The sequence below is a fragment of the Acinonyx jubatus genome, chromosome E1 (assembly GCF_027475565.1).
Source record: "Acinonyx jubatus isolate Ajub_Pintada_27869175 chromosome E1, VMU_Ajub_asm_v1.0, whole genome shotgun sequence".
NCBI classification, from domain to species: domain Eukaryota; kingdom Metazoa; phylum Chordata; class Mammalia; order Carnivora; family Felidae; genus Acinonyx; species Acinonyx jubatus.
Genome location: NC_069397.1, coordinates 39,068,630 through 39,092,583, shown reverse-complemented (window position 1 = coordinate 39,092,583; position 23,954 = coordinate 39,068,630). Strand labels below are relative to the sequence as shown.

Below are 23,954 nucleotides of genomic sequence, written 5' to 3'. Positions count from 1 at the left end.
GATTATTGAGCCCATTTTTTCTCCATTGAAGAATATTTTAATTAAAAATGAGATAAGAATAAAAATGAGGCTATGTCTTCCAGAATCAAAAGACCAACTGGAAAAAACAACACAAATATACATGACAGCAAAGTAACAACGTAATGAGCGATGGGACATGGCAGTGATGCGGACCACACATATAATTGTCTGCCATGGTTTTGGGGCAGAGGACAAGATCCAAAGGGAGAAACATCCAAGAAAATCCATTCCAGTGGCACAGAAATCAGCAATGTCATACACACATAGAGTTGTCTCCTTCCTCATTGTTCAAAAATGACCCACAAAAGAGAGCTTCTTCCTCTTGTCCCATGCCACACTATGCAGATGGGATTTCTTCCCAACTGATCATTGGAAGAAATGCAGAACCAGAAATATAACTGCCTTGATCCTATCACTGCTAGAAGAAATGGGACTTGAAGAAATGTAACTGTAAATGCCACCTATCACATGACAGCCCACTGTCAAGGAAGATGAGGAGAGTGTGGTCTGGAAGATGCTAGCAGGTATGAGTCAGGAGGAAAAGCAGACCAGATAGAACTTATCACATCTAGAAAAGAAAATTTGTTTCCCACAAGTTTAAACCATTACATAGACAAACATTATTGTGTACTGTGATAATTACTTAATTATTAGATAAACAAAAACAAGGAAGATGTGTTGACAAATCACCCTGTTCAGGGCATATATAAGGGGCCATGGCACAAGGAGACTTCAAACTCAAGCCCCTCACTCTCCTGGAAACCATCCCAGAACCTTCACCCTCTGACACCATGGTCAACTCCTGTTGTGGTTCCAGCTGCTGTGGCTCCAGCTGCTGCCAGCCTTGCTGCCGCCCCATCTGCTGCCAGACCACCTGCTGCAGGACCACCTGCTGCCGCCCCAGCTGCTGTGTGTCCAGCTGCTGCCGCCCCTCCTGCTGTGGCTCCAGCTGCTGTGGCTCCAGCTGCTGCAGGCCCAGCTGCTGCATCTCTAGCTGCTGCCGCCCCTCCTGCTGCCAGACCACCTGCTGCCGCCCCAGCTGCTGTGGCTCCAGCTGCTGCCGCCCCTCCTGCTGCATTTCTAGCTGCTGCCGCCCCTCTTGCTGTGGTTCCAACTGCTGTGGCTCCAGCTGCTGTGGCTCCAGCTGCTGCCGCCCCTCCTGCTGCCCCTCCTGCTGCCTGCGCCCAGTCTGTGGCCGGGTCTCCTGCCACACCACTTGCTATCGCCCCACCTGTGTCATCTCCACCTGCCCCCGCCCCATGTGCTGTGCCTCCTCTTGCTGCTGAATCTCTCTGCCTATAATCTTTGTGACATAGGGATGTCTCCACAAGTCACATAAAATGTGTTAGAGCCAGCCAGTGACTGGGGGATGGACTCTCAGCTGCCAACTCTTCATCTTCTGATTTGGCATTTAGAGTTGGCATTCAGTTCTAGGAAATAATAGATTAAAACAATTGTCAAATGATTTTTATGTGATACATCCATTTTTAGGCCAGTAATATGTTCATCCTACGTATACACTGATTGTGATGATCTAACATGGCATTGTTTTCATGTGTTCTTAATAAACAGCCATTTCCCCAATACTAAAATCTCCTGATCGGTTAATGATTTGGCATGTACATGTGTGTGTGCATGCGTGTATGTGTCTATGTCCTTAGCTATCACCTCACACCAAAGCCCATCTTGCTTCAAATGCAGGAGAATGTGTTCAAGAGCAGTTACTTATATTGGAATCAAGACTCTAGTAGGCATTCATTGTATGATATGGGCAACATTGCATAACCTCTCCGAGCCTCGGTTTGCCTTCTCTGAGAAATGAGGACAATATATAATGTTCTTCAAAAGTTCAAAGACATAATCCATGTATACACTACAGTTAGCAGAGTGGGGTACATAATGTCAGCTGTCAATAAATATCTTTTTTTTTTTTGGTTATTTTTCTTGAAACCCTAGTCACTTAAATTTCCCTTGACTATATTTCCACTTCTAGTATGTTCCATTACTGATTGTGCAAATTTTGCGTGCTCTGCCTAACTCAAGTACTTTCTCCTCCCTCTTTCCCTCCTCTTCCTTCCTTCCTCCTTTCCACTCTAAGCATAAAAACTCTATTTTAGAAAATGAAGTATACCTTCTAAATCCAGATTTCTAGAAAATTATGAAGTCCATGGCAACTTTTCCATAAAAAATTTAAAATTTTTCACTAATAGTTGCTCACATTTTAGTATTTCTAGACTGAAACTCCGTATTTTCTTCAGTCTCATGAAAATTCTCATGTTATTGAAGTTTCTCATCTCCTTGATGATTTTTTTTTTTCACTTTGGGCTTTTATCACCTTGCCTGGTTTTACTTAAGAGAATATGCAGAGGCTATTTTCCCCAGCACCCAGACTCAGGTAAGAATCATCCTCCTTAGCTGAGATAATGTGTCACAATATACACAAAAATGTCTGTTTATGCAGATATAAGGGTCCATAACTTTTGGTTCACAATCTGGAGTATAGTAAAAATATTTTAAATCCAAATGTACATACACCAGTTTTATCTAGTAGCTGTGTTATATTTCCCAAAACCTTAACAAGTATAATTAAGGGTTAATTATAATTTCTAAAATTAAAAAAAAAAAGTTATAAGGTATAAGAGACAAACCAGATAGGAGTTGATATCAAATGGGGTTCACCCCAACACACGTTGGGTATTTTGTTCTTAGTATATTACAGAAATGTCCTATAGATATTTTCAGCTTCACTTTTTCAACTTACTTTGAAATGTTTCTATAGAATACAGCCCTGTCTATTCACACAGTAGAGTTAACCAATCTTTTATCCTCCTATATATTCCTCTTTGATAACTACTAATTATAGGATTCAGGCTCTGGTTTCAACATTACACTTTATTAGCTAGAGCTAAATCAAAGAATGTTTTATACTGCTTTTTTCAGTATTAAAGTATATGAGACTTATAATTTCCCATTTTTATAACAAGAACTGGGTCACAGCAGAAACAAGACAGCATTTAAATCTGTGTAATAAAAAGACTATTTACAAAAGTGTGGATAGAGTTCAGGGGAAGTAACAAGGAAAAGTTCAGTACCCAGGGCTCATAATAGCAAGGAGCAGGTGCCCTATATCTTAAGAACTATGTGAGAATTTGGGTGAAGGAGTCAAAGGGCAGTATGCCAAACTTCTTAGGATTACTCATACAGGCACTCAGTGGACAGTGATTTCCATCAGGGAGAGTTACAATGCTCCCAGAGAACGAAAAGTGATACCAGAGATATTGTGGTAGAAAAACTCAAGATAGAAACAGTTGTGAATGGGAAAGTGTTACTGAGGGGTTATTCTGTGGTCCCACTGACTTTACCTGAACACAGAGTTGGGATGATCTTAAATGAATGGAGCATGGACTAAGTCTGCCCTCCATCCAGTTTTATTTGGCCACGTTAAATACGTACCACTGGAATTGCTCAAGCCCTCCTAGGTAGCAAATTCTAAGCAATATAGAATTCCAGAAGAGCAACAAGAAATGACTGTTCTGATGAAGGAAACAGCTGAGGCAAGAGGGTTTGTTTGTTTGTTTGTGAGAGAGCTCACAAGCAGGGGAGGGACAGAGAGAGAGAGGGAGACAGAGGATCCGAAGCTGCAGTGACAGCAGAGAGCCCAATGCAGGGCTCAAATTCAGTAACCCTAAGATCATGACCTGAGCTGAAGTCAGACGCTCAACCAACTGAGCCACCCAGGCACCCCTGAGCGAGAGTTTTAATTCTCACAAACACTGTTAACAGACCTGTCTGGCCAGTGTATGGGAAGACAGCTCCTGGAGGTTAACAGCAGACTCTTGGTGATTACACAGCATCTTCCTCTGATTGCTTCAGTTGTAACTAATATAAACAAACTTTACAGGAGGCAAAACAAGCCTATCAAGACTGGTAATACCATCCCAGACTTGGCTAATGCGTTCTTTTCCACATCAGTTTCAAGGTTCTGCCAGGTGCAATTTACATTCTCATGGCAAGGCATCGAGTACGTATTTACTGTTTTGCTACACAAATGTTTGAGTTCACTAGCATATTGCCATAATCTAATGAGGTTGGCTTGGACTTGATAGCTATTAAGATCAAGTTAATACTTTGCATTGATAACTGTGGCATTCATGCATGAAAAAATCATCAGTGAGTTTGAAAAAGCAAGTCTAGGAATAGACCCAAATATGTAAGGAAATTTAGTATATGAAAAGTTGCCATTTTAAATCAGTAGGGGAAAAAATTATTACTTAGTAAGTGTGGCAGGTTATGATCATATCAGATTATCAGATTTTAAAACATTTAAACCTCACATTTTATAGCTGCATAAATTTCTGATAGAGTAAATATTTGAAAATAAAACATGAAACTCTGGACAAAAGAAATTATGAGATAATGTCTACACAATCAGAAAGGACTTTCAAAGTATGACACCAACCCAGAAGTCATAAAAGATTAATAAATTTGACCATATCAGAAATAAATGGGGGCGCCTGGGTGGCGCAGTCGGTTAAGCGTCCGACTTCAGCCAGGTCACGATCTCGCGGTCTGGGAGTTCGAGCCCCGCGTCAGGCTCTGGGCTGATGGCTCAGAGCCTGGAGCCTGTTTCCGATTCTGTGTCTCCCTCTCTCTCTGCCCCTCCCCCGTTCATGCTCTGTCTCTCTCTGTCCCAAAAATAAATAAACGTTGAAAAAGAAATTTAGAAATAAATGTATGGCAAAAACCACATAAGCAAAGTCAAAGAAAAAAGACAAACTAGGAAAAATATTTGAAATTCACATCACATACAAAGGCTAATTTTTATAATATACAAAGAGTTCCTGTAAAAATCAATGTATAAAGGCTAAAGCCAGTAGAAAAACATGAATTACAGACAATATAGAAAATTTCTATAATTTTTTCTATATAATTTCTGTAATTTTTCCTTACAGAAAAGGCAATACCAACAGCCTTAAACATCTGAAGAGCTGCTCAGTCTCACTTACAATAAGAAAAGTGCAAATTAAAATCACATATAGAGGGGGCTGGGTGGAGGATGGGCTGAATAAGTGATGGGTATTAAGGAGGGCACTTGTTGCGATGAGCACTGGGCGTCATATGTGAGTGATGAATCACTAAATTCTACTCCTGAAACCTATATTACATTATATGTTAACTAACTAGAATTTAAATAAAAATTTGAGAAAGAAAAAAAAAATCACCTACGTATATCATATTGACCAAGATTGATGACAGAGAAGATAGATAGATAGATAGGTGTCTACATGCATAACTACACATCTCTGTACATGTATCTATGTACTTGTAGGTCCTGTGTATCACTGCATTAATAAAAATAGGGAAAGCCAAACACTCACACATTGCTGGTAGATGGGTACACTGGTATAATCCCTAAGGAAGTTGAAGTTGTCATTATCTAACAAACATTATAAACAAATGTATACTCTGATCCAGCTATTCTATTTCCAGAAGAGTTTATTCTATAGAAAACACTCACACATGTGAAATCATGTATGATCAGGCTTATTCATTGTAGCATTGTAAGTAATCTCAAAAGACTAAAAGCAAAGTAAATATCCAACAGTGGGAGACTGACTCAATACATTACAGTACCTTCATAATCAGAATACGATGCTACTGTAAAAGAAAAAGAATGGCAAGCAGTGTATACGTTATCTGAATGCTTCATGTGAAAACCGCCAAGGAGGATGACCACAACTGATAGGCTACCATTTGTATAAATGAAAGAAATGGGTAAGTCTTCTTATTTGTTTCTTATGTGTTAAGCAACAAAAAAAGCTGGAAACTCTGGCTGCCTTCAACGAGGGAACCTGTAAACTGAGAAGAAAGGTGGGAGGAATACACGTGGGAAAAAAAAAAGAGATACTCGAAATGTTTAAATGAAATTTTAAAATATAAAAGATGTAGGGGCGCCTGGGTGGCTCAGTCGGTTAAGCGGCCGACTTCAGCTCAGGTCATGATCTCGCGGTCCGTGAGTTCGAGCCCCGCGTCGGGCTCTGTGCTGACCGCTCAGAGCCTGGAGCCTGTTTCAGATTCTGTGTCTCCCTCTCTCTGACCCTCCCCCGTTCATGCTCTGTCTCTCTGTCTCAAATATAAATAAACATTAAAATATAAAAGATGCAAAATATAAAAACCTTTCTGCAGAGACTATTTTGTTTTTTCTTTTATTTATTTATTTTTTTAACGTTTATTTATTTTTGAGACAGAGAGAGAGCATGAACAGGGGAGGGTCAGAGAGAGGGAGACACAGAATCCGAAACAGGCTCCAGGCTCTGAGCTGTCAGCACAGAGCCCGACACGGGGCTCGAACTCACGGACCGCGAGATCATGACCTGAGCCGAAGTCGGCCGCTTAACCCAGGCGCCTCTTTTCTTTGATTTTTAACTCTCCACTTCTTCCCTATCCAAGACAATGCTAAGCAACATTTCAACTTCTCCTGCACTCCTTCCAAAGATTGTTTCCTTTTCACGTCTTACCAATGTTGGTCTTGCCACAGCTCATATGGGGAGAGGGGTGGATATAGAGCGGCAACCCATGGCTCAGCTCGATGGGCATGACCAGAGGACTCATTCAACCGGTGGGAAGACTTGGGGAAAAGGTTTCGAGCCCCTTGGGGAAAATGGTGGGCTATGCTGTCAACAGATCAAAAACTATCAGCCCAGAGGACATTTCTGATCAACTCTGATCAACCTCACATGACTCTTTGCTATTTAAAAGCCTGGAGTTGCTGCTAACTGTTTCACAGAACATCAGAGTGATGAGAACACAGACTGGAATCCTGTAGGAATTTCGTTAACCCGATGACCACCCACAATAAACACGACAAATCAAAAGCTTCCTCATTTCTTACACTCAAAGAGAAGCTCACGTCCCTTTTTTTGCTACCAGCATTCCATCTACTGAAACATTAATTTTCCACTAGAGATCATACTCCTTCAGAAGCTCTCCCACAATCATGTCAAGGTGAGTAACAGAGAAGACATAGGGACCCACCTGTGTCACATGATACCCAGAGATTAAAGTCTTGTGACACTGCAAACAAAGGAAGAAATAAGAAGTGATTCACATGAGAACTCAGGAACTTGAGAAAAGGGAAAGAGCTATTTTCTACATATTGGGAGTTTTTCCTAGAAAAATATAATGATCTAATTTACTAATTGCATTTGCAGTCATATAAACAATAAGAAGGAAACAGTCTTTTCCTAACCACAGAAGTACCTCAGGGGGGTATAAAAGGGGCCATGTGGCAAGGAGACTCCCAAACTCGAGATCCTCACTCTCTTGGAAACCCACCCAGAACCTCCACCCTCTGACACCATGGTCAACTCCTGTTGTGGCTCCGTCTGCTCTGACCAGGGCTGTGGCTCCAGCTGCTGCCAGCCTTGCTGCCGCCCCACCTGCTGCCAGACCACCTGCTGCAGGACCACCTGCTGCCGGCCCACCTGCTGTGTGTCCAGCTGCTGCCGCCCCTCCTGCTGTGGCTCCAGCTGCTGCAGGCCCAGCTGCTGCATCTCTAGCTGCTGCCGCCCCTCCTGCTGTGGTTCCAGCTGCTGTGGCTCCAGCTGCTGCAGGCCCAGCTGCTGCATCTCTAACTGCTGCCGCCCCTCCTGCTGCCAGACCACCTGCTGCCGCCCCAGCTGCTGCCGCCCCAGCTGCTGCCGCCCCTCCTGCTGCATTTCTAGCTGCTGCCGCCCCTCTTGCTGTGGTTCCAACTGCTGTGGCTCCAGCTGCTGCCGCCCCTCCTGCTGCCCCTCCTGCTGCCTGCGCCCAGTCTGTGGCCGGGTCTCCTGCCACACCACTTGCTATCGCCCTACCTGTGTCATCTCCACCTGCCCCCGCCCCATGTGCTGTGCCTCCTCTTGCTGCTGAGCCCCCTTCTCTGTGACCACCATCTCCGCCTACCTCTGCCCCACAGATGTAGCCCCTCCTTTTCTGCTGCTAGGACACATGAAGTGGAAATGATGTTGCTCAACTGAATTGGGCCTTGATTCTACTGAAGAACCACGTCATGCTGTTGAAGAAGATGGATATGGCCCAGAGCACTTACGCAATAACAGATTTTATCCTTCAGTTTGACAATTTGTGACATTCTCATAACTTCCCTTTTCTGGGCCTTCTCTGTAACCTTATATATTTCTGTACCAAAATAAAGTTATACTTCCCTGCATTAACAATTCAGTGTGATTGATGCTCCTTCCAGATTTTGTCTTCAGCTCGTAGGCAAGTGTATTTGACCTACACTTACCTGCAGGATACACAACATGGTCCTGACACCGCTCAGTAAAAGTCAGGTTCCATTATTCACTCCCTGATTCTTTCTTACATGCTTCCTTATTTCCTAAGCAAATCACCTAACTATGAACCTGTCCTAGGAAAATAACAACATGAAAACCAGAAATTTGGAGGACTGTTAAGTACGTAAACGTGAAAAGAACACAATACATGTTTCATGAATCACACCAGTCACTGTAGCTGTGCAACATGTTGTTTGGCACAGTATACAAGTTTGTATGCAGACTTGCACTCGATGACACTAGTGTCATCCATGCAGCTAATCAAATGCACACTGACTTTGACTCGATTTGCAACAGGACCTCAGCCATTTCTCATTTTTCTATTGATGAACAAATTTCAGATCCTCATGCATTCAAGGGACAGGCAGGTAACTTAGATGAGTAAAGCACGCCCTTGATAAGATGATGTGTTTGGTGAAAACTGCGGCGAATTACAGACTTTATGACCACATAAGAGGGTATTCCTGAGTTCCTGTCAGTTGCTTCCATGGAGAAACAGGGGCCCAGTGCTTTCACTGAAAAGTGGGTCTGCTTTCCCTGACCCTTCCAAGTGCCAATTTCTTCATTCACTCATCCCAATAGTATTTATCAAACATTTATTACATGGGAGGCACTGCTAAAGATACTAGAGGGGTGCCTGGGTGGCTCAGTCGGTTAAGTGTCCAATTTCAACTCAGGTCATGATCTCATGGTTTGTGAGTTCAAGTCCTCCATCAGGCTCTCTGTTGTCAGTGCAGAGCCTGCTTCAGAAACTCTGTCACCCCCTCTCTCTGCTCCTCCATCTTTCTCTCAAAAATAAATAAAAATATTTTTTTTAAAAAAGATACTAGAGTAATGTCAGAGACCAACACACAGAAAGCTCTCTATAGTAATGGAGCAGATATTCTAATAAAGTTGATGTATTTACTTTTAAATGTTTTTCAATACATTGCCTGCTCAGGTTTCTACACAGTATCTTTTCTCTGTACTTTTATTTTTACAAATAAGACTGGGCTTCGAAGCCCCTCTTTAGATGAAAATATTTGTAATACAAATGGGAACATGATTCCCAAAAGGACAGTTTTACTAATGATGTACCCCACCCTTCAAACCTAGAGCCACACTAAAGTCGCCCAGTTAGGAGAGGAAGATAGAGGGACAGGTTCACGGATGAGGAACAGAATGGAGCTGATCATCAGTTACTCACTTGGGGTGGGAACTGACAGGAGGTTGGGCTCCCATACTACAACAACTCCTGAAACTAGTAAGTAAATTTGACGAGGACATAAGATTTCTATCAGTATAAATTAACTTTATTTTAGGGGTGCCTGGGTGGCTCAGTTGGTTAAATGTCCAACTCCTGATTTTGGTTCAGGTCATGATCTCACAGTTTGTGATACTGAGAGCCCCACATCGGGCTCTGTGATAACAGCATAGGGCCTGCTTGTGATTCTCTCTCCTCTCCCTCTCTTTCTGCCTCTCCCCCACTTGCACACACATTCTCTCTCTTGCAAAAATAAATAAACATTAAAAAATAATTTTATTTTGGGGTGCCTGCATGGCTCAGTTGGTTAAGCATCCGATTTCAGCTCAGCTCATGATCTCACAGTTCGTGAGTTCAAGCCCCGCATCGGGCTCTGTGCTGACAGCTTGGAGCTTGGAGCCTGCTTTGGATTCTGTGTCTCCCTCTCTCTCTCTCTCTGCCCCTCCCCCACTCACACTCTGTCTCTCTCTCTCTCTCTCAAAAACTAAACATTAAAAAAAGATAGTAATTTTATTTCTTATTAATTGTATTTTATATACTATCAATGATTATGGAATTAAAATTAAATAAGAACAATTCAGTTTTCAAAAGTATCAACAACATAAGATGCTGAGACAAAAAAGTAACAAAAATATGTAAGAGTTCTGGAAGGAGGTTCCTCCTTCCAATCCAGGGACGTGACATGTATCTCCATTTATCTAGACCTTCTCTAATTTCTCTTTGTAAAGTTATGCAGCTGTGGGAAGAGCTCTTCCATGTTTTTGTTACTAAAAACAGAGAACAAACAGGGTTGTTGGAGAGGAGGTGGGTTGGGGGATGGGCTAAATGGGTCATGGGCATCTGTTGGGAGGGCACTTGTGATGAGCACTGGATGTTACACGTAAGTGATGAATCACTGGGTTCTCCTCCTGAAACCAATCCTACACTGTATGTTATTAAACTTGAATTTAAATAAATAATTGAATAAAATGAATTTTTTAATTATAAAAAATAAATGAAAGACAGCATCACTGAAATTAACAAGTCAATGGATGAATTAAATATATATTAAGCACAGCTGAAAAGGGGAAAAAATGTTGATTCTCCTGCAGTCGATCCAAAATTTCAATGCAATACCAATCAAAATTTCAGGAGACTTTTTAATAGATGCTTAGAAGCTGATTTTTAAAATTTATGTGGCAACATAAAGAACCTAGAATTTCTAAAGCAATTTTGAAAAATGAAGACATAAAAGCTGCAATTTTAATACCAAACAAATTAGATTTATACCAAAAAGCATTAGAGGAGACAAAGTGGGATAACTTTACTATGGTAAAGGCTACAATGAAAATATAACTACAAAGCTAAATTTCAGAAACAGAAGGCAATGCCAGAGTAAAAAAGACACAGTCCAATCATCAAAGACTAACACACTGTGTACTTAAAGAGAGAACACGTGAAGAAAAATCAATCAGAATGTGAAAATAATTATAGGTAATTAATAAGGTAGATCTTACAGATATGCATCAAATTCACAACCCCCAAGGTAAAAAAGACACTTCCTGTTTTCAAGTGCACAGTATTATTATAATAGTGAAAGCCTGAAAACAACCCACATGCGCATCAATAAGGGACTAGCTAAATAAATCTTATTATGGCAACAGAATGGGATACTTTGTGGCTGAAAATGAAATGAAGACCATCAGAACGTACCTACTGGTCTGAAATAATCTGAGATAAATTGTTAAGTGAAGCAAAAGCAAGTTGGAGCTAAGCCTATCAGTGTACAATCGTTTAAGAAACAAAGGAGATTCGGGGTGCCTGGGTGGCTCAGTTGGTTAATAAGCGTCCAACTTCGGCTCAGGTCATGATCTCACGGTTCGTGGGTTTGAGCCCCGCATCAGACTCTGTGCTGACAGCTCAGAGCCTGGAGCCTACTTCAGATTCTGTGTCTCCCTCTCTCTCTGCCCCCTTCCCCGTTCATGCTCTGTCTCCCTCTGTCTCAAAAATAAATAAACATTAAAAAAAGAAAAAAAAGAAACAAAGGAGTTACAACTATGCAAATGCAAGCACACTTGCATTTAAAATAGCAATGAGAGGGAAAACCTTAGATTATAAAAATGATTCTCTAAGGTGGGGGGGGGAAGGAATAGAAATAAATAGCAGGACTTCCTTAAACATGCCTCACTTTGTAGAATTTATTTTGGTACCACAAATACTTTACAGAATTGCAAAACATTTAAATTTAAAAAGTGATTCCTAGAGATGTTTTTTTTAAGCCACTGATGATGTGATCTGTTCCATGCATGATGAAAAGAAACCTACGGTTCAAGTGTCCACCTCAGGTGTTTACCATCCAGCTGGAGACAGAGAATCACATTCAGGTTACAGTAGATGTGCGAAGTTTGAGGGTTCCACAATGTGATAGCAAGCATAAAGGAGGAGCAGATGAAGTTTAAAAAAAAAATGTCAAAGCAAACATAAGAGAGGAGGAGCCATCTGGGCTGGAACTTCGAGAACAAGAAATTGCTGAGTTGATAGGGGAGAATGAACTTCTAAGGAGGTGTAACAGCACAATCAAAGGTATGGAATTAGTATTGTTTACACTGTAACTTAATAACCTTAACACAAGTCTATGTGAACTCTTAGAGAATGATGAGTGCCTCGTGGGTTCCTGGAGAAGAAAAATCAACATAATAATTACAAAGCATTCAGCAGACCATCTGGCACACAGCAAACACTCACAAATAGTATCTCCCTGTAGTATCTCATTTTTCACTGTAAGTACGTGAATCCTAAATACATAATGATTGTTTTGGACACTAATTTCTTTGATGCTTTGAGTATGTGCCAAAATCTTGCCTTTCAATATAGCGTATTTAAATGCCTGCAGGACAAACAAGTCTTATCTGTTTATATCCTCTTTAAGCAGAAAGACTTGAATTTGAATTATTGAAAGAGCACAAGAAAAAGATGCTTTAAATAAAAACTCCAATGTAATGCAGAATCCATTGCATATGTTGGCCAATCAAAAGATAGCTCAAACCCCCTCACTTTTAGCATATGTGGAGAAGATTCCTGAAGGAAAAAATTCATTTCTGAAAATGGTTCTTTCATCAAAAAGGAAAGGGTGAAAGCTTAGTCTTGAGGTAGAATCATCACATGAGATTGGAATGTCTTTTGTGACACCCGGACTCTCCAATCAACCAGGAAACACAGTCCAGCCCTCCCTATCCATTGTACATAAGCATCCTCAGTGATGAGTCTTTCCTCCTATTTCCTTATCAGTACTCCACCTGACAATGGCATGCATTTTCCCACTTCGACCAGAGAGAGAGAGAGAGAGAAAGACAGGACAGACAGAGAGACAGACTTGGCATTGTGATAGCCATCCTCAAAATAAGACATGGGAAAAAAAGAATTAAATCCATGAGCACATTTTGAAGATAGCTATCACAACGTCAAGTCTCTCCCCTCCCCACCCCATCTTTTTTTTTTTCTTTTTGTCAAAATGGAAAAAAGGCATGCCACTGTCAGGTGGAGTACTGGTAAGGAAATAGGAGGAAAAACTCATCATTGGGTGAAACAGGCCATGGCGATTAAGAGTGCACTTGTGATGAGCGCTGGGTGATGCACAGAACTGCTAAATCACTATATTGTACAACTGAAACTAATATGTTAACTATACTGGAATTAAAATAATAAAACAAAATATGACTGTGGAGTCGCACATGAAAACAGGACACAGAAAAACTCAGTAACAGAATATCATTATGAAAGTTCCAACTTCGAAGACACATTAGGAAAAAAATGCAAAAGTGGTTTCATGTGGCTTAACAAGATTCAATGAATCACAACACTGCAGAAAAAGAGAAATGATGCTTTTCTTAGATATCAGCATATTTAACCTGATAAACATAATTATTAACTTACTAATTGATTTCCTGGTAGGAAAAACAAGAGTGTTGCTCATGGTAATGTCAGCTACTTAGCAGGGTATAAAAGGGGACAGAGGTAAGGAGACATTCAAACTCAAGAAACCACCCTTGTGGAAACCCACTCATACCTACTGGTGAAACCCCAATCCTTCCTCTGACACCATGGTCAGCTCCTGTTGTGGCTCCGTCTGCTCTGACCAGGGCTGTGGCTCCAGCTGCTGCCAGCCTTGCTGCCGCCCCACCTGCTGCCAGACCACCTGCTGCAGGACCACCTGCTGCCGGCCCACCTGCTGTGTGTCCAGCTGCTGCCGCCCCTCCTGCTGTGGCTCCAGCTGCTGCAGGCCCAGCTGCTGCCGCCCCTCCTGCTGTGGTTCCAGCTGCTGCAGGCCCAGCTGCTGCATCTCTAGCTGCTGCCGCCCCTCCTGCTGCCAGACCACCTGCTGCCGCCCCAGCTGCTGTGGCTCCAGCTGCTGCCGCCCCTCCTGCTGCATTTCTAGCTGCTGCCGCCCCTCTTGCTGTGGTTCCAACTGCTGTGGCTCCAGCTGCTGCCGCCCCTCCTGCTGCCCCTCCTGCTGCCTGCGCCCAGTCTGTGGCCGGGTCTCCTGCCACACTACTTGCTATCGCCCCACCTGTGTCATCTCCACCTGCCCCCGCCCCATGTGCTGTGCCTCCTCTTGCTGCTGAGCCCCCTTCTCTGTGACCACCATCTCCGCCTACGTCTGCCCCACAGATGTAGCCTCTCCTTTTCTGCTGACCATCAGGACACATGGGATGGGGCTGATGTTGCTCAACTGAGTTGGGTCTCATTGTTCCAATGAGCCTACCACCATCCCACTGACTCTGTGAGCATATTCTAACCTCAGTCCAAATTCCGCTTCTGGATCTCCCCCTTTCATCCAAGTGTGAATTTTCTTACAACACCAATTGTTGTAGTGACCACTTCTCCCTAAAATATCCTTAACTTTTGGGCACCAGCTCATCAAGCTCAGGGAGCTGAAGTCTGATTTCAGTATTTCTACATTACAGATTTTTATTGTCCAAAGGATTTAATTGTCCAAGGGATTCTCTTTTATAATTCTTATTCCCCCAATTTTCCTATGTTATAACTCTATGCCAAAATAAATCACCTCTTTCCTATATGAAAAATCAGTGTGATGGTACTCTTCTTTAAGATGTTCTATGCTCTCTGGACAACCATACGGTACATACACATGTAAGACATACAACATGGCTTTGTCAGTCTTACAATCTTACAAAGTCACAGCTTCAGTTTCACTGACAGATCTCTTCAGTTCTTAGATAAGACATATTCTTGGGAATTCTTGGATAAACATCAGAGAAAAACCTTTTTGGAAAACCTGTAGGCAATTAATGCTCCCTGGGACATCTTTTCCATATTATATATCTCTGAAAGCAGTTAATAGTAATTATAAGGAGAGTGAAGTTGAATGTAGCTGGGAGCAACTGACGATTTGGGAAAACATAATGAAAGGCGGAGGGTGATAAATCAGAGATTAAAGGACAGATGTAAAAGCCAGAAGTTTCATTGGCAGCACAGAGACTGACTCTCATCTCCTGCAGTTAGAGGGCAGATAAAGCTGAAGACCAAGGCTAGGACATCACCACAGGAAAAGCAGAGCTCCAGAGGTGGTTGTTCACTCAGTCTAGGCAGTACTGCCATGGCAGGGTCAGGGCCCTAATTGGGAGAGATGGGGACCCTGAGATATGAGATGGGGACATCTGGATTGATGCATTTGAAGATCTTGAGTCCCCAAATTTCCCTGAACCCTCTCGGCTTGGAGAGGTGATCCAATTTCCTTGTTGACATTTAGTGCCACCTCCATCTTGAAGATGATGCAGAAATTTCAGTCTTGGAAGACAGCACAAGCTCCTCTCACTACCTTCTCCCACCTCATTTTGTCACAGACCAATAACTACAGTTAAGTTACACAACGCACCCAGACAATGGCCAAACCTGTTAATGGGAGACTTATATCCCAAAAGATCTGTAGGACCCAAAAACTGCTTCATAGATCGTGGTGTGCTTTTCAATCAGGAGGCACATATTGTCCAGTTGTCTCCTTTTTTTTTTTTGATATAAGCAGCTACTGATGATCATTGCCTAGGACCATTATTCATTAGGCATAGCAAAATCATGATACTGCAATTCTATTATTCCTCTGCCTGCCATTTATTAGCTGGGATGATTCCATAAAAATAAACTTCCCTCGTCAACATTTGGTAGTCCTAAGGAATAGTCTGGACAGGAGAGGCAAAATAAATGCTTGATTTTTTCCCTTTATTTCCCAGTTTCCATCCTCCAAGAGTGACCAAAGAGGTTTTTTTTATTGTTTTTTAAAATTTGCATTATGAACTCATGGATTTCAATAGACTTGATGGTGAATCAGTCCATTCCAGTTTATATCCCTCTATTGATGCTCAAATAAACAACTTTGAGTTGGCCTCCAAGTCCTTTTGACATGAATCTAGTAGTCTTTGAAAATTCCTTGCTTTTTCATATAACAGGATATTGCAGACTCGTTTATGTATTTCCTTCCCCCAACTTCTAATCAGTCATTTCTCCAAGGATCCCCAGTTCCTTTTAGGTAGAAACAGTATTTGAGACCATAAATTGAAATATGTGATGTTCATTACTACTAAATCCCTAGAAAATATATATTTAAATGATACCCAGGTCTTTAGTTTCTACTGAGAACTACAGAGCTTTTACTTAAACTCATATATCTTACTTATAAATCTCATTTCTTCTATGCAAAAGTATCCGTTCTTAGTGACACCAATGTATTTACTCATTTTCTTTATTCTATTTTTGTCCAACAGTCTCAGAATAACGTTACCAACACTATAGTTACTGAAATCAAACTTAAGACTTTTTCTGTTGTTTTATTTATTTTTGATCTTGGAATAATTGCTTTTTATGCCTGCATATACAGTTAGGGTCCTTTGCTATTGCCATGTTTTAATAATTTTGAGATTGAAAATTTTTAATTTTGTTTTAAAATTATGTAAAATATTGACATGAATCCAAAGTCAAACCTATAGAAAGAGTATATTCCAAAAATTTAGCTTCAATCCTCTGTTCTCCCACTTTATCTCCTCTACCTTCTCTGAGTCAACCTTAAAAAAAATTATGGTTGAGGGGTGCCTGGGTGGCTTAGTCGGTTAAGCGTCTGACTCTTGATTTTGGCTCAGGTCATGATCTCACAGTTTGTAAGTTTGAGCCCCACATCAGGCTCTGTGCTGCCAGTGCAGAGCCTGCTTGGGATTTTCTCTCTCTCCCTCTCTCTCTGTTCCTCCCCTGCTTCTGCTCTCCACCCCAACCCCTCTCTCTCAAAAAATAAACTTAAATTATGGTTGATACTTCCATTATTTTTTTCTTTTCTTCTCAGCTTTATTAAGGTCCAACTGACATACTAAAATCGCATTTACTTTAAGTGTACAATTTGATGTTTTGATATATATTGCTGTAATCAACACCACCATCAAGATAAAGATCTATCACCCCCTCTGCATTTCCTTCCCATGCTCTATCCCTAGACAACTACAGATCCAATGTCACTACAAGTTTGTTTCCATTTTCTAGAGTTTCGTGGAATCCTACCATTGTGTACTCTATCTTGCCTGGCTTCTCACACAGCATAATTATGTTGAAATTCATTTTGTTATGTGTATTACTAGTTCATTTCTTTTTATGACCGAGAGGTCTTTCCCTGTAATGGAGACACCACATTTGTTTATCCATTCACCTGTGGACGGACAGTTCGGTTGTTCCTAGATTTTTTTTATCTTAAAAAATAAAGTCTCCATGAACATTTGTGAACAAGCCTTTGAATGGACATATCATTTTAACTTTATTTTTTTAATTTTAATTCCAGCGCAGTTAATATGCAGTGTTATATTAGTTTCAAGTATACAATACAGTGATTCAACAGTTTCCATCAAGATAAGTATACTCTTAATCCCTGCACTATTTCACCCATCCCCCCTACCCACCTCCCTTCTGTTCTCTATAATGAAGAGTCTGTTTTTTGGTTTGTTTCTTTTTATTTTCCCTTTGTTCATATGATTTTACTTCTCTCGGGTAAGTACTTTGAGGTGGAACGGCAAGGTCATATAGTAGATGTATCTTTAACTCTTTGAAAAACTGTCAAACTGTTTTACAAAGTGACTGTGCCATTTTATATCCCTTCCTTGTGTAAGAATTCCAATGGCTTCATGCTATCACCAACAACTTGGTAAGGTCAGTCTTGTTAATGTCAACCATTCTAGAGTGTGTATGGTATTCTCACTGTAGTTTTAATGTGAACCTTCTTAATGATTACTCCTTTCATGGGTTGACTTTCCATCTACATATTTTCTTTGGTGAATGCCTATTCAAATATTTTGCCCATTTTTTTGTTGGGTTATCTTATCATTGAGTAGTAAGAGTTCTTTATATGTTCTATATACAAATCCTTTGTGGGATATATGCTTTAAGTATTTTCTCCAGTGTGTGGCTTACCTTTTAATTTCCTAAATAGTATTTTTTTAAGTTTTTATTTTCATTCCAATTAGTTAACATACAGTGTTGTATTAATTTCAGGTGCACAATATACAATTCAGCAATTCCATACATCACCCTGTGCTCATCACAAGTGCACTCCTTATTTTGCCTATCTTCCCTCCCTCCATCCCCTCTAGTAACTATCAGTTTATTCTCTATAGTTAAGAGTCTGTTTCTAGACTTGTCTCTTTTTTTCCTTCTGCTTATTTGTTTTGTTTCTTAAGTTCCACATATGAGTGAAATCATATGGTATTTGTCTTTCTCTGACTGATTTATTTAGCTTAGCATAATACTCTCTACCTCCATCCTTGTCCTTGCAAATGGCAAGATTTCATCCCTTTTTATGGCTGAATAATATTCCATTATATATACATACCACATTAATATTAAAAAATTAATGTAATATAAGCAAATACATTTTATTTTTTTTAATTTTTTAATGTTTATTTATTGTTGAGAGATAGAGCACAAGCAGGGGAGGGGCAGAGAAAGGGAGACACAGAATCTGAAGCAGACTCTAGGCTCTGAACTGTCAGCACAGAGCCCAATGAGGGGCCTGAAACCCACAAACCACGAAATCATGACCTGAACCAAAGTCAGATGCTTAACTGACTGAGCCACCCAGCAGCCCCAGCAAATACATGTTCTATATGTGTTCTCTTATTTTTTTAGACACATTGTAGTGTCTACAGACACTGTAGACCCTTCTCTCCGTCTACTTTGTCATCTCAACAATATATCCTGCAGATTACTTCACAGTAGCATAGAGATATCCCTTATTCCTTTATACAGCTGAACAGTGCTCCACTATGGGGATACACCATAGCTTAATCACCACTACTACTGAAGGACACCCAGGTTGTGTCTAGTTCTTATTGCTATTGTTTTGTTTTTACAAATAGCACTGCTATGAATAATCTTGCCTAACATCTTTTCATAGTTTTGCCAGAGTACATTTTGAATAATTTATACAATTAGGATAACTGAGTCAAAGAATAATGCCACTAATTATCGCCAAATCTTACTAAAAAACGTATGAGCATGGCAATTTCCACATAATCTCTAGATACTTGAGAGTGTTGTCAATGTTTGAATTTTTGACACTCTCACAGGTGAGAAGTGGCATCCTGTATAACTTCATTTCTATTCTTAAGCATGAGACTGGACATCTTTTTATGATAAAGAAAGATCTTCATCTTATTTTTCCATCAGGTTTTTGCCTTTTCTCTAATCGAATTTTACAAGTACTTCATATAGTAAGGTCACTTACTCTGGTATAAATTACAAGTATTTTTTTCTCATTCAGTCATTTGTCTTTTGACTTTGTTTCTGGTAAGATTTTAAAATACATTTTCTTGTTTTTACAAATGATTATCTTTCTACTATTAGAACTTAATTACAAAATGTGTATACAACTGAAAAAATATTAAATTATGAGTCCTCTTTAACAATGAAGTCTCCTGTTACCTCTATTGCTCATTTTTGTTTTTGTTTGTTTGTTTAGGTTTTATTTTTTTAATATACTTTATTGTCAAATTGACTTATATATAACACCCAGTGCTCATCCTAACAAGTGCCCTCCTCTATTGCCCATTTTGTAAGTGCTCCTGGTTGACTCTCTTTGAAATGCTATTGCATCACCATCTTGTTTACTGCTCCCACTGCCACCAACCTAGACAGGCATTCATCTCTCATCCCTATCGTGCAACCACCACTTGAACTTTCTTCCTGCTTCCCATCACTCTACCCACTCACTGCCAAATAATATTTTTTAAGCCTAGATATTTGCTCACAGCTTTCTCCCAATAGTGTGATGATACAATATCTACTTACTTTGTAGAAATTCAGGAATATCTTTACATTCTCCTCATTGTAGCAGTATTCTTTTTCTTTACCTTCCTATACATACCATCCAAACAAGTCATTTAGTCCATCAGTCAAAAATAAACCCCTGTTCAATCAGATCCCCACTGTCTGAATGCTCTTTTTTCTTTTCTCTATCCATCTAGATTATCTATAGCATGATAAAGGGCGAATAAATGCCCTATGTTTTCAATTAACCCCACATTCACGCAACTAACATTCAGTGAGAGCAATTGCTAGGCACCATGTTTATGTATGTGAATAAGACATTCTCTGACATCATGGGGTATATAGAAGGATTGGGGGAAAAGAGATATAAACCAATTATGCTAGAGTGTGATACCCCAGATCACAAGTATATTGGAGCAAAAGGGAATGAATGATTAGTTTTGAATGTGGTAGATGTCAAGAAAGATATTAGAGATGAGCTGGCATCTGGACTAGACATTTATGTATGAGCAAAAGTTTGCTGAAATGACAAGGGAGAAAGCACATTTACACAAATGAAACAGTATGAGAAATGACATGGGATTATTATTCCTCATACCTCTTTGTACATGCTAGAAGAGAACCATACTCCCTACTGACTGTATGATATCACTCTATCTAAACCTCAATTACTTCATGTCTAAAGAATTAAGAAAAATTGTGTCCATCTCCTAGAGTCCTTCTGAAGTATAAACAAGAGAACAATTACACAAGACTCAGAAAATTCCTGACACATAGTAGGCACTCAAAAATAGTAACCATTAGTATTATCTCGCATTTCATACATGTACAAATTTAAATACATAATTTTTATTTATCATACAATGTTCTACATGCTTGCCAAACCCCTACATAATGTGTCTTGTTTGTCTTATTCAAGTGCCGATAGGACACAGATTAAAGCTTAACCCCTGAGATCTCATTTGTATCAAGAAAAACACCTCAAACATATTTCTGAGATAAAAAATCTCAGAATACAAGAAAATATTCAATTATACGTATTCTGTTGAGTATGCTTAACCATCAAAATAAGAGGAAAAATACACCCTTATGATACCCTGTCTCTGAAGAACATGTCAATAATAATTTAATAATTTTTAAAAGGACCCATTCATGCCAATGGATTTTTTACTATTTGTAAGTAGTGAAACACTGCCTTAGAACTTTCAATTGAATAGATTCAGTAAGATAAAGGAGATAGAAACGTTGTTAGGATCCTTTATACCTCAATGACTATCCATAAAATCCAAACGAATCAGTATTCCCCGCTGCACACTAGGGACTGTCCCCCCCTCCCGGATGCCTCTTTCATGTTATTTTCCAACCAGCATTTCATATGACTTGTTGTTAACCTCTTTGACAGCAGATTTAGTCACCATAATATCCATTCTCAACATATTATCCTGGAGTTAAATACATAAATGAAGAATTAACACTTGTGACATTCAATGAAACAATGTCATGGGATAGGTCTACTTTGGAAGACACATCAGACAAGGGAAGACATATGGGAGCTGATTCACTTGATTTTAACCAAATCAGATAGCTCACAATACAACAGGAGAAGGAAGTGGAGCCCTTTTCTATATATAGGAATATTCACCAGATAAACATAATTATCTAATTTACTAAAACTAACTGATTTTCTATTAGGATAAACAACAAGAAGAGTCCTGCACATGGTCATAGTAACCCTCAGCAGGGTATAAAAGGGGACAGAGGTAAGGAGACATTCACACTCAAGAAACCACCCTTGTGGAAACCCACTCATACCTACTAGTGAAACCCCAATCCTTCCTCTGACACCATGGTCAGCTCCTGTTGTGGCTCCGTCTGCTCTGACCAGGGCTGTGGCTCCAGCTGCTGCCAGCCTTGCTGCCGCCCCACCTGCTGCCAGACCACCTGCTGCAGGACCACCTGCTGCCGCCCCAGCTGCTGTGTGTCCAGCTGCTGCCGCCCCTCCTGCTGTGGCTCCAGCTGCTGTGGCTCCAGCTGCTGCCGCCCCTCCTGCTGCATTTCTAGCTGCTGCCGTCCCTCTTGCTGCCGCCCCAGCTGCTGTGGCTCCAGCTGCTGTGGCTCCAGCTGCTGCCGCCCCTCCTGCTGCATTTCTAGCTGCTGCCGCCCCTCTTGCTGTGGTTCCAACTGCTGTGGCTCCAGCTGCTGTGGCTCCAGCTGCTGCCGCCCCTCCTGCTGCATTTCTAGCTGCTGCCGCCCCTCTTGCTGTGGTTCCAACTGCTGTGGCTCCAGCTGCTGCCGCCCCTCCTGCTGCCCCTCCTGCTGCCTGCGCCCAGTCTGTGGCCGGGTCTCCTGCCACACTACTTGCTATCGCCCCACCTGTGTCATCTCCACCTGCCCCCGCCCCATGTGCTGTGCCTCCTCTTGCTGCTGAGCCCCCTGCCCTGTGACCACTATCTCCATTCACTTCTGCCCCCTCAGATATAGACTCTTTGGTGCTGTTGGACACATGGAATCTGACTGACATCATTCAACAGGTTGAGCCTCACCATTCTAATGAACCTACCAACGTGCCACTGGCTCTGCGAGCACATTCTGGTTCATGTTAAGCTCCTTCCATGACTATCTTTTCCTTTCAATATTGGCATCAAATATGGATATTAATATGTGATCCATCAGCTTAAAAAAATCCCACTCCTCTAAATTTCTCATTCTTCCTTACCATTTTAGGGCTCTAGATTACCCTTCCTAATAAAGTGAATATTATCTGCAACCTTTGTGCAGTACTGATTTGACACCCTCTGACCTGGGGTTCAGTTATACCCTCAGACCTAGGGATCCAGTTATAGATTTTCTAACAGAGTAAATTTTTTTTGCATTTCGTTGCTTCTCTTTCTAATAAACTTTTCTACACATAAAAAATTTTTGGCATTGTTCCTTATTGTTTTCGTGATCATTTTACTTAGTATTAGGTAACTATATTTTACATGATGATACAGGAAGAACACTCATGTTGAAATCACTTTGAGAGTAAGTGCTATATATACGAAATATAGATCATTTAAAATATTAGAACAAAAGTGGCACATGTGTACATGTATATGCACATGTATACATCTTAATATCCTAAATTAGGGCAGATTTCATTCATGTCTTTAGCTCTTATTTTTTAAATTTTAATTTGTTTTTTTATTGAGATATAATTGACATATAGCATCATATTAGTTTCAGGTGTACACAATAATAATTCAATATTTGTGCACTATAAGAAATGATTGCCACAGTAAGTCTAGCTACAATCTGTCACTGTATAAAGATACAAAATTTTTCTTCTTGTAACAAAAAATTTTAAGATTTACTCTCTTAGCAACTTTAAGGTGTGTGATACATTATTGACTATAGTCACCATCCTATACATTATATCCCCATGACATTTATTTTATAACTAGAAGTTTATACCTCTCGACCACTTTCACCCAGTTCACCCATCCCCTAACTCCACTCACCTCTGGCAACCACCAATCTGTTCTCTGTATCTATGAGTTTTGTTTTGTTCATTTGTTTATATTCTACGTATAAGTGAAATCATTCAGTATCTGTTTTTGACTCATTTCACGTAGCATAATACCCTCAAGACCCATCCATGTGGTTGCAAATGGCAAGATTTCATTCTTTTTTATGGCTGGGTAAAATTGTATTTATATATACATTTATAAAAACATTGTATATATACACCACATCTTCTTTACCCATTCATCCACTGATGGACACTTAGGTTGTTTCTGTATCTTGACTATTTTTTTTTAATTTTTTTAATGTTTATTTATTTTTGACAGAGAGAGACAAAGCATGAGTGGGGAAGGGGCAGAAAGAGAGGGAGACACAGAATCTGAAGCAGGCTCCAGGCTCTGAGTTGTCAGCCCAGACCCCAATGCAGGGCTCAAACTCACAGACCGCAAGATCATGACCTGAGCCAAAGTCAGACACTCAACCGACTGAGTCACCCAGGCACCCCTGTATCTTGGCTATTGTAAATAATGCTGCAATGAACATAGGATTGAATATAT

The 23,954-nt window shown here is 40.5% G+C and overlaps 2 protein-coding genes across 2 annotated transcripts; both read left to right on the top strand.

The window, feature by feature from the left end:
* Positions 1–722: 722 nt before the first annotated feature.
* On the top strand, positions 723–14,688 carry LOC106989264 (keratin-associated protein 4-7-like). Its single transcript, XM_027033802.2, has 3 exons — positions 723–1,045; positions 7,476–7,700; positions 13,955–14,688. Exons 1-3 carry the CDS (start codon positions 738–740, stop codon positions 14,199–14,201), a joined length of 780 nt encoding a protein of 259 aa, XP_026889603.2. The 5' UTR covers positions 723–737; the 3' UTR covers positions 14,202–14,688.
* A 6,965-nt stretch (positions 14,689–21,653) lies between these two features.
* On the top strand, positions 21,654–23,412 carry LOC128313441 (keratin-associated protein 4-7-like). The gene has a single exon (XM_053212108.1). It carries the CDS (start codon positions 21,740–21,742, stop codon positions 22,319–22,321), a length of 582 nt encoding a protein of 193 aa, XP_053068083.1. The 5' UTR covers positions 21,654–21,739; the 3' UTR covers positions 22,322–23,412.
* The last annotated feature ends 542 nt before the right edge of the window (positions 23,413–23,954 follow it).

Excerpts from the sequence above, each read along its gene's own strand:
- LOC106989264 (XM_027033802.2), top strand. The coding sequence starts at position 738 with ATGGCACAAGGAGACTTCAAACTCAAGCCCCTCACTCTCCTGGAAACC. Across the intron at positions 1,046-7,475 it reads CCCTCCTGCTGCCAGACCAC|CTGCTGCAGGACCACCTGCT; the intron begins CTGCTGCCGCCC and ends CTGCCAGACCAC. Across the intron at positions 7,701-13,954 it reads ACCACCTGCTGCCGCCCCAG|CTGCTGCCGCCCCAGCTGCT; the intron begins CTGCTGCCGCCC and ends CTGCCAGACCAC.
- LOC128313441 (XM_053212108.1), top strand. The coding sequence starts at position 21,740 with ATGGTCAGCTCCTGTTGTGGCTCCGTCTGCTCTGACCAGGGCTGTGGC.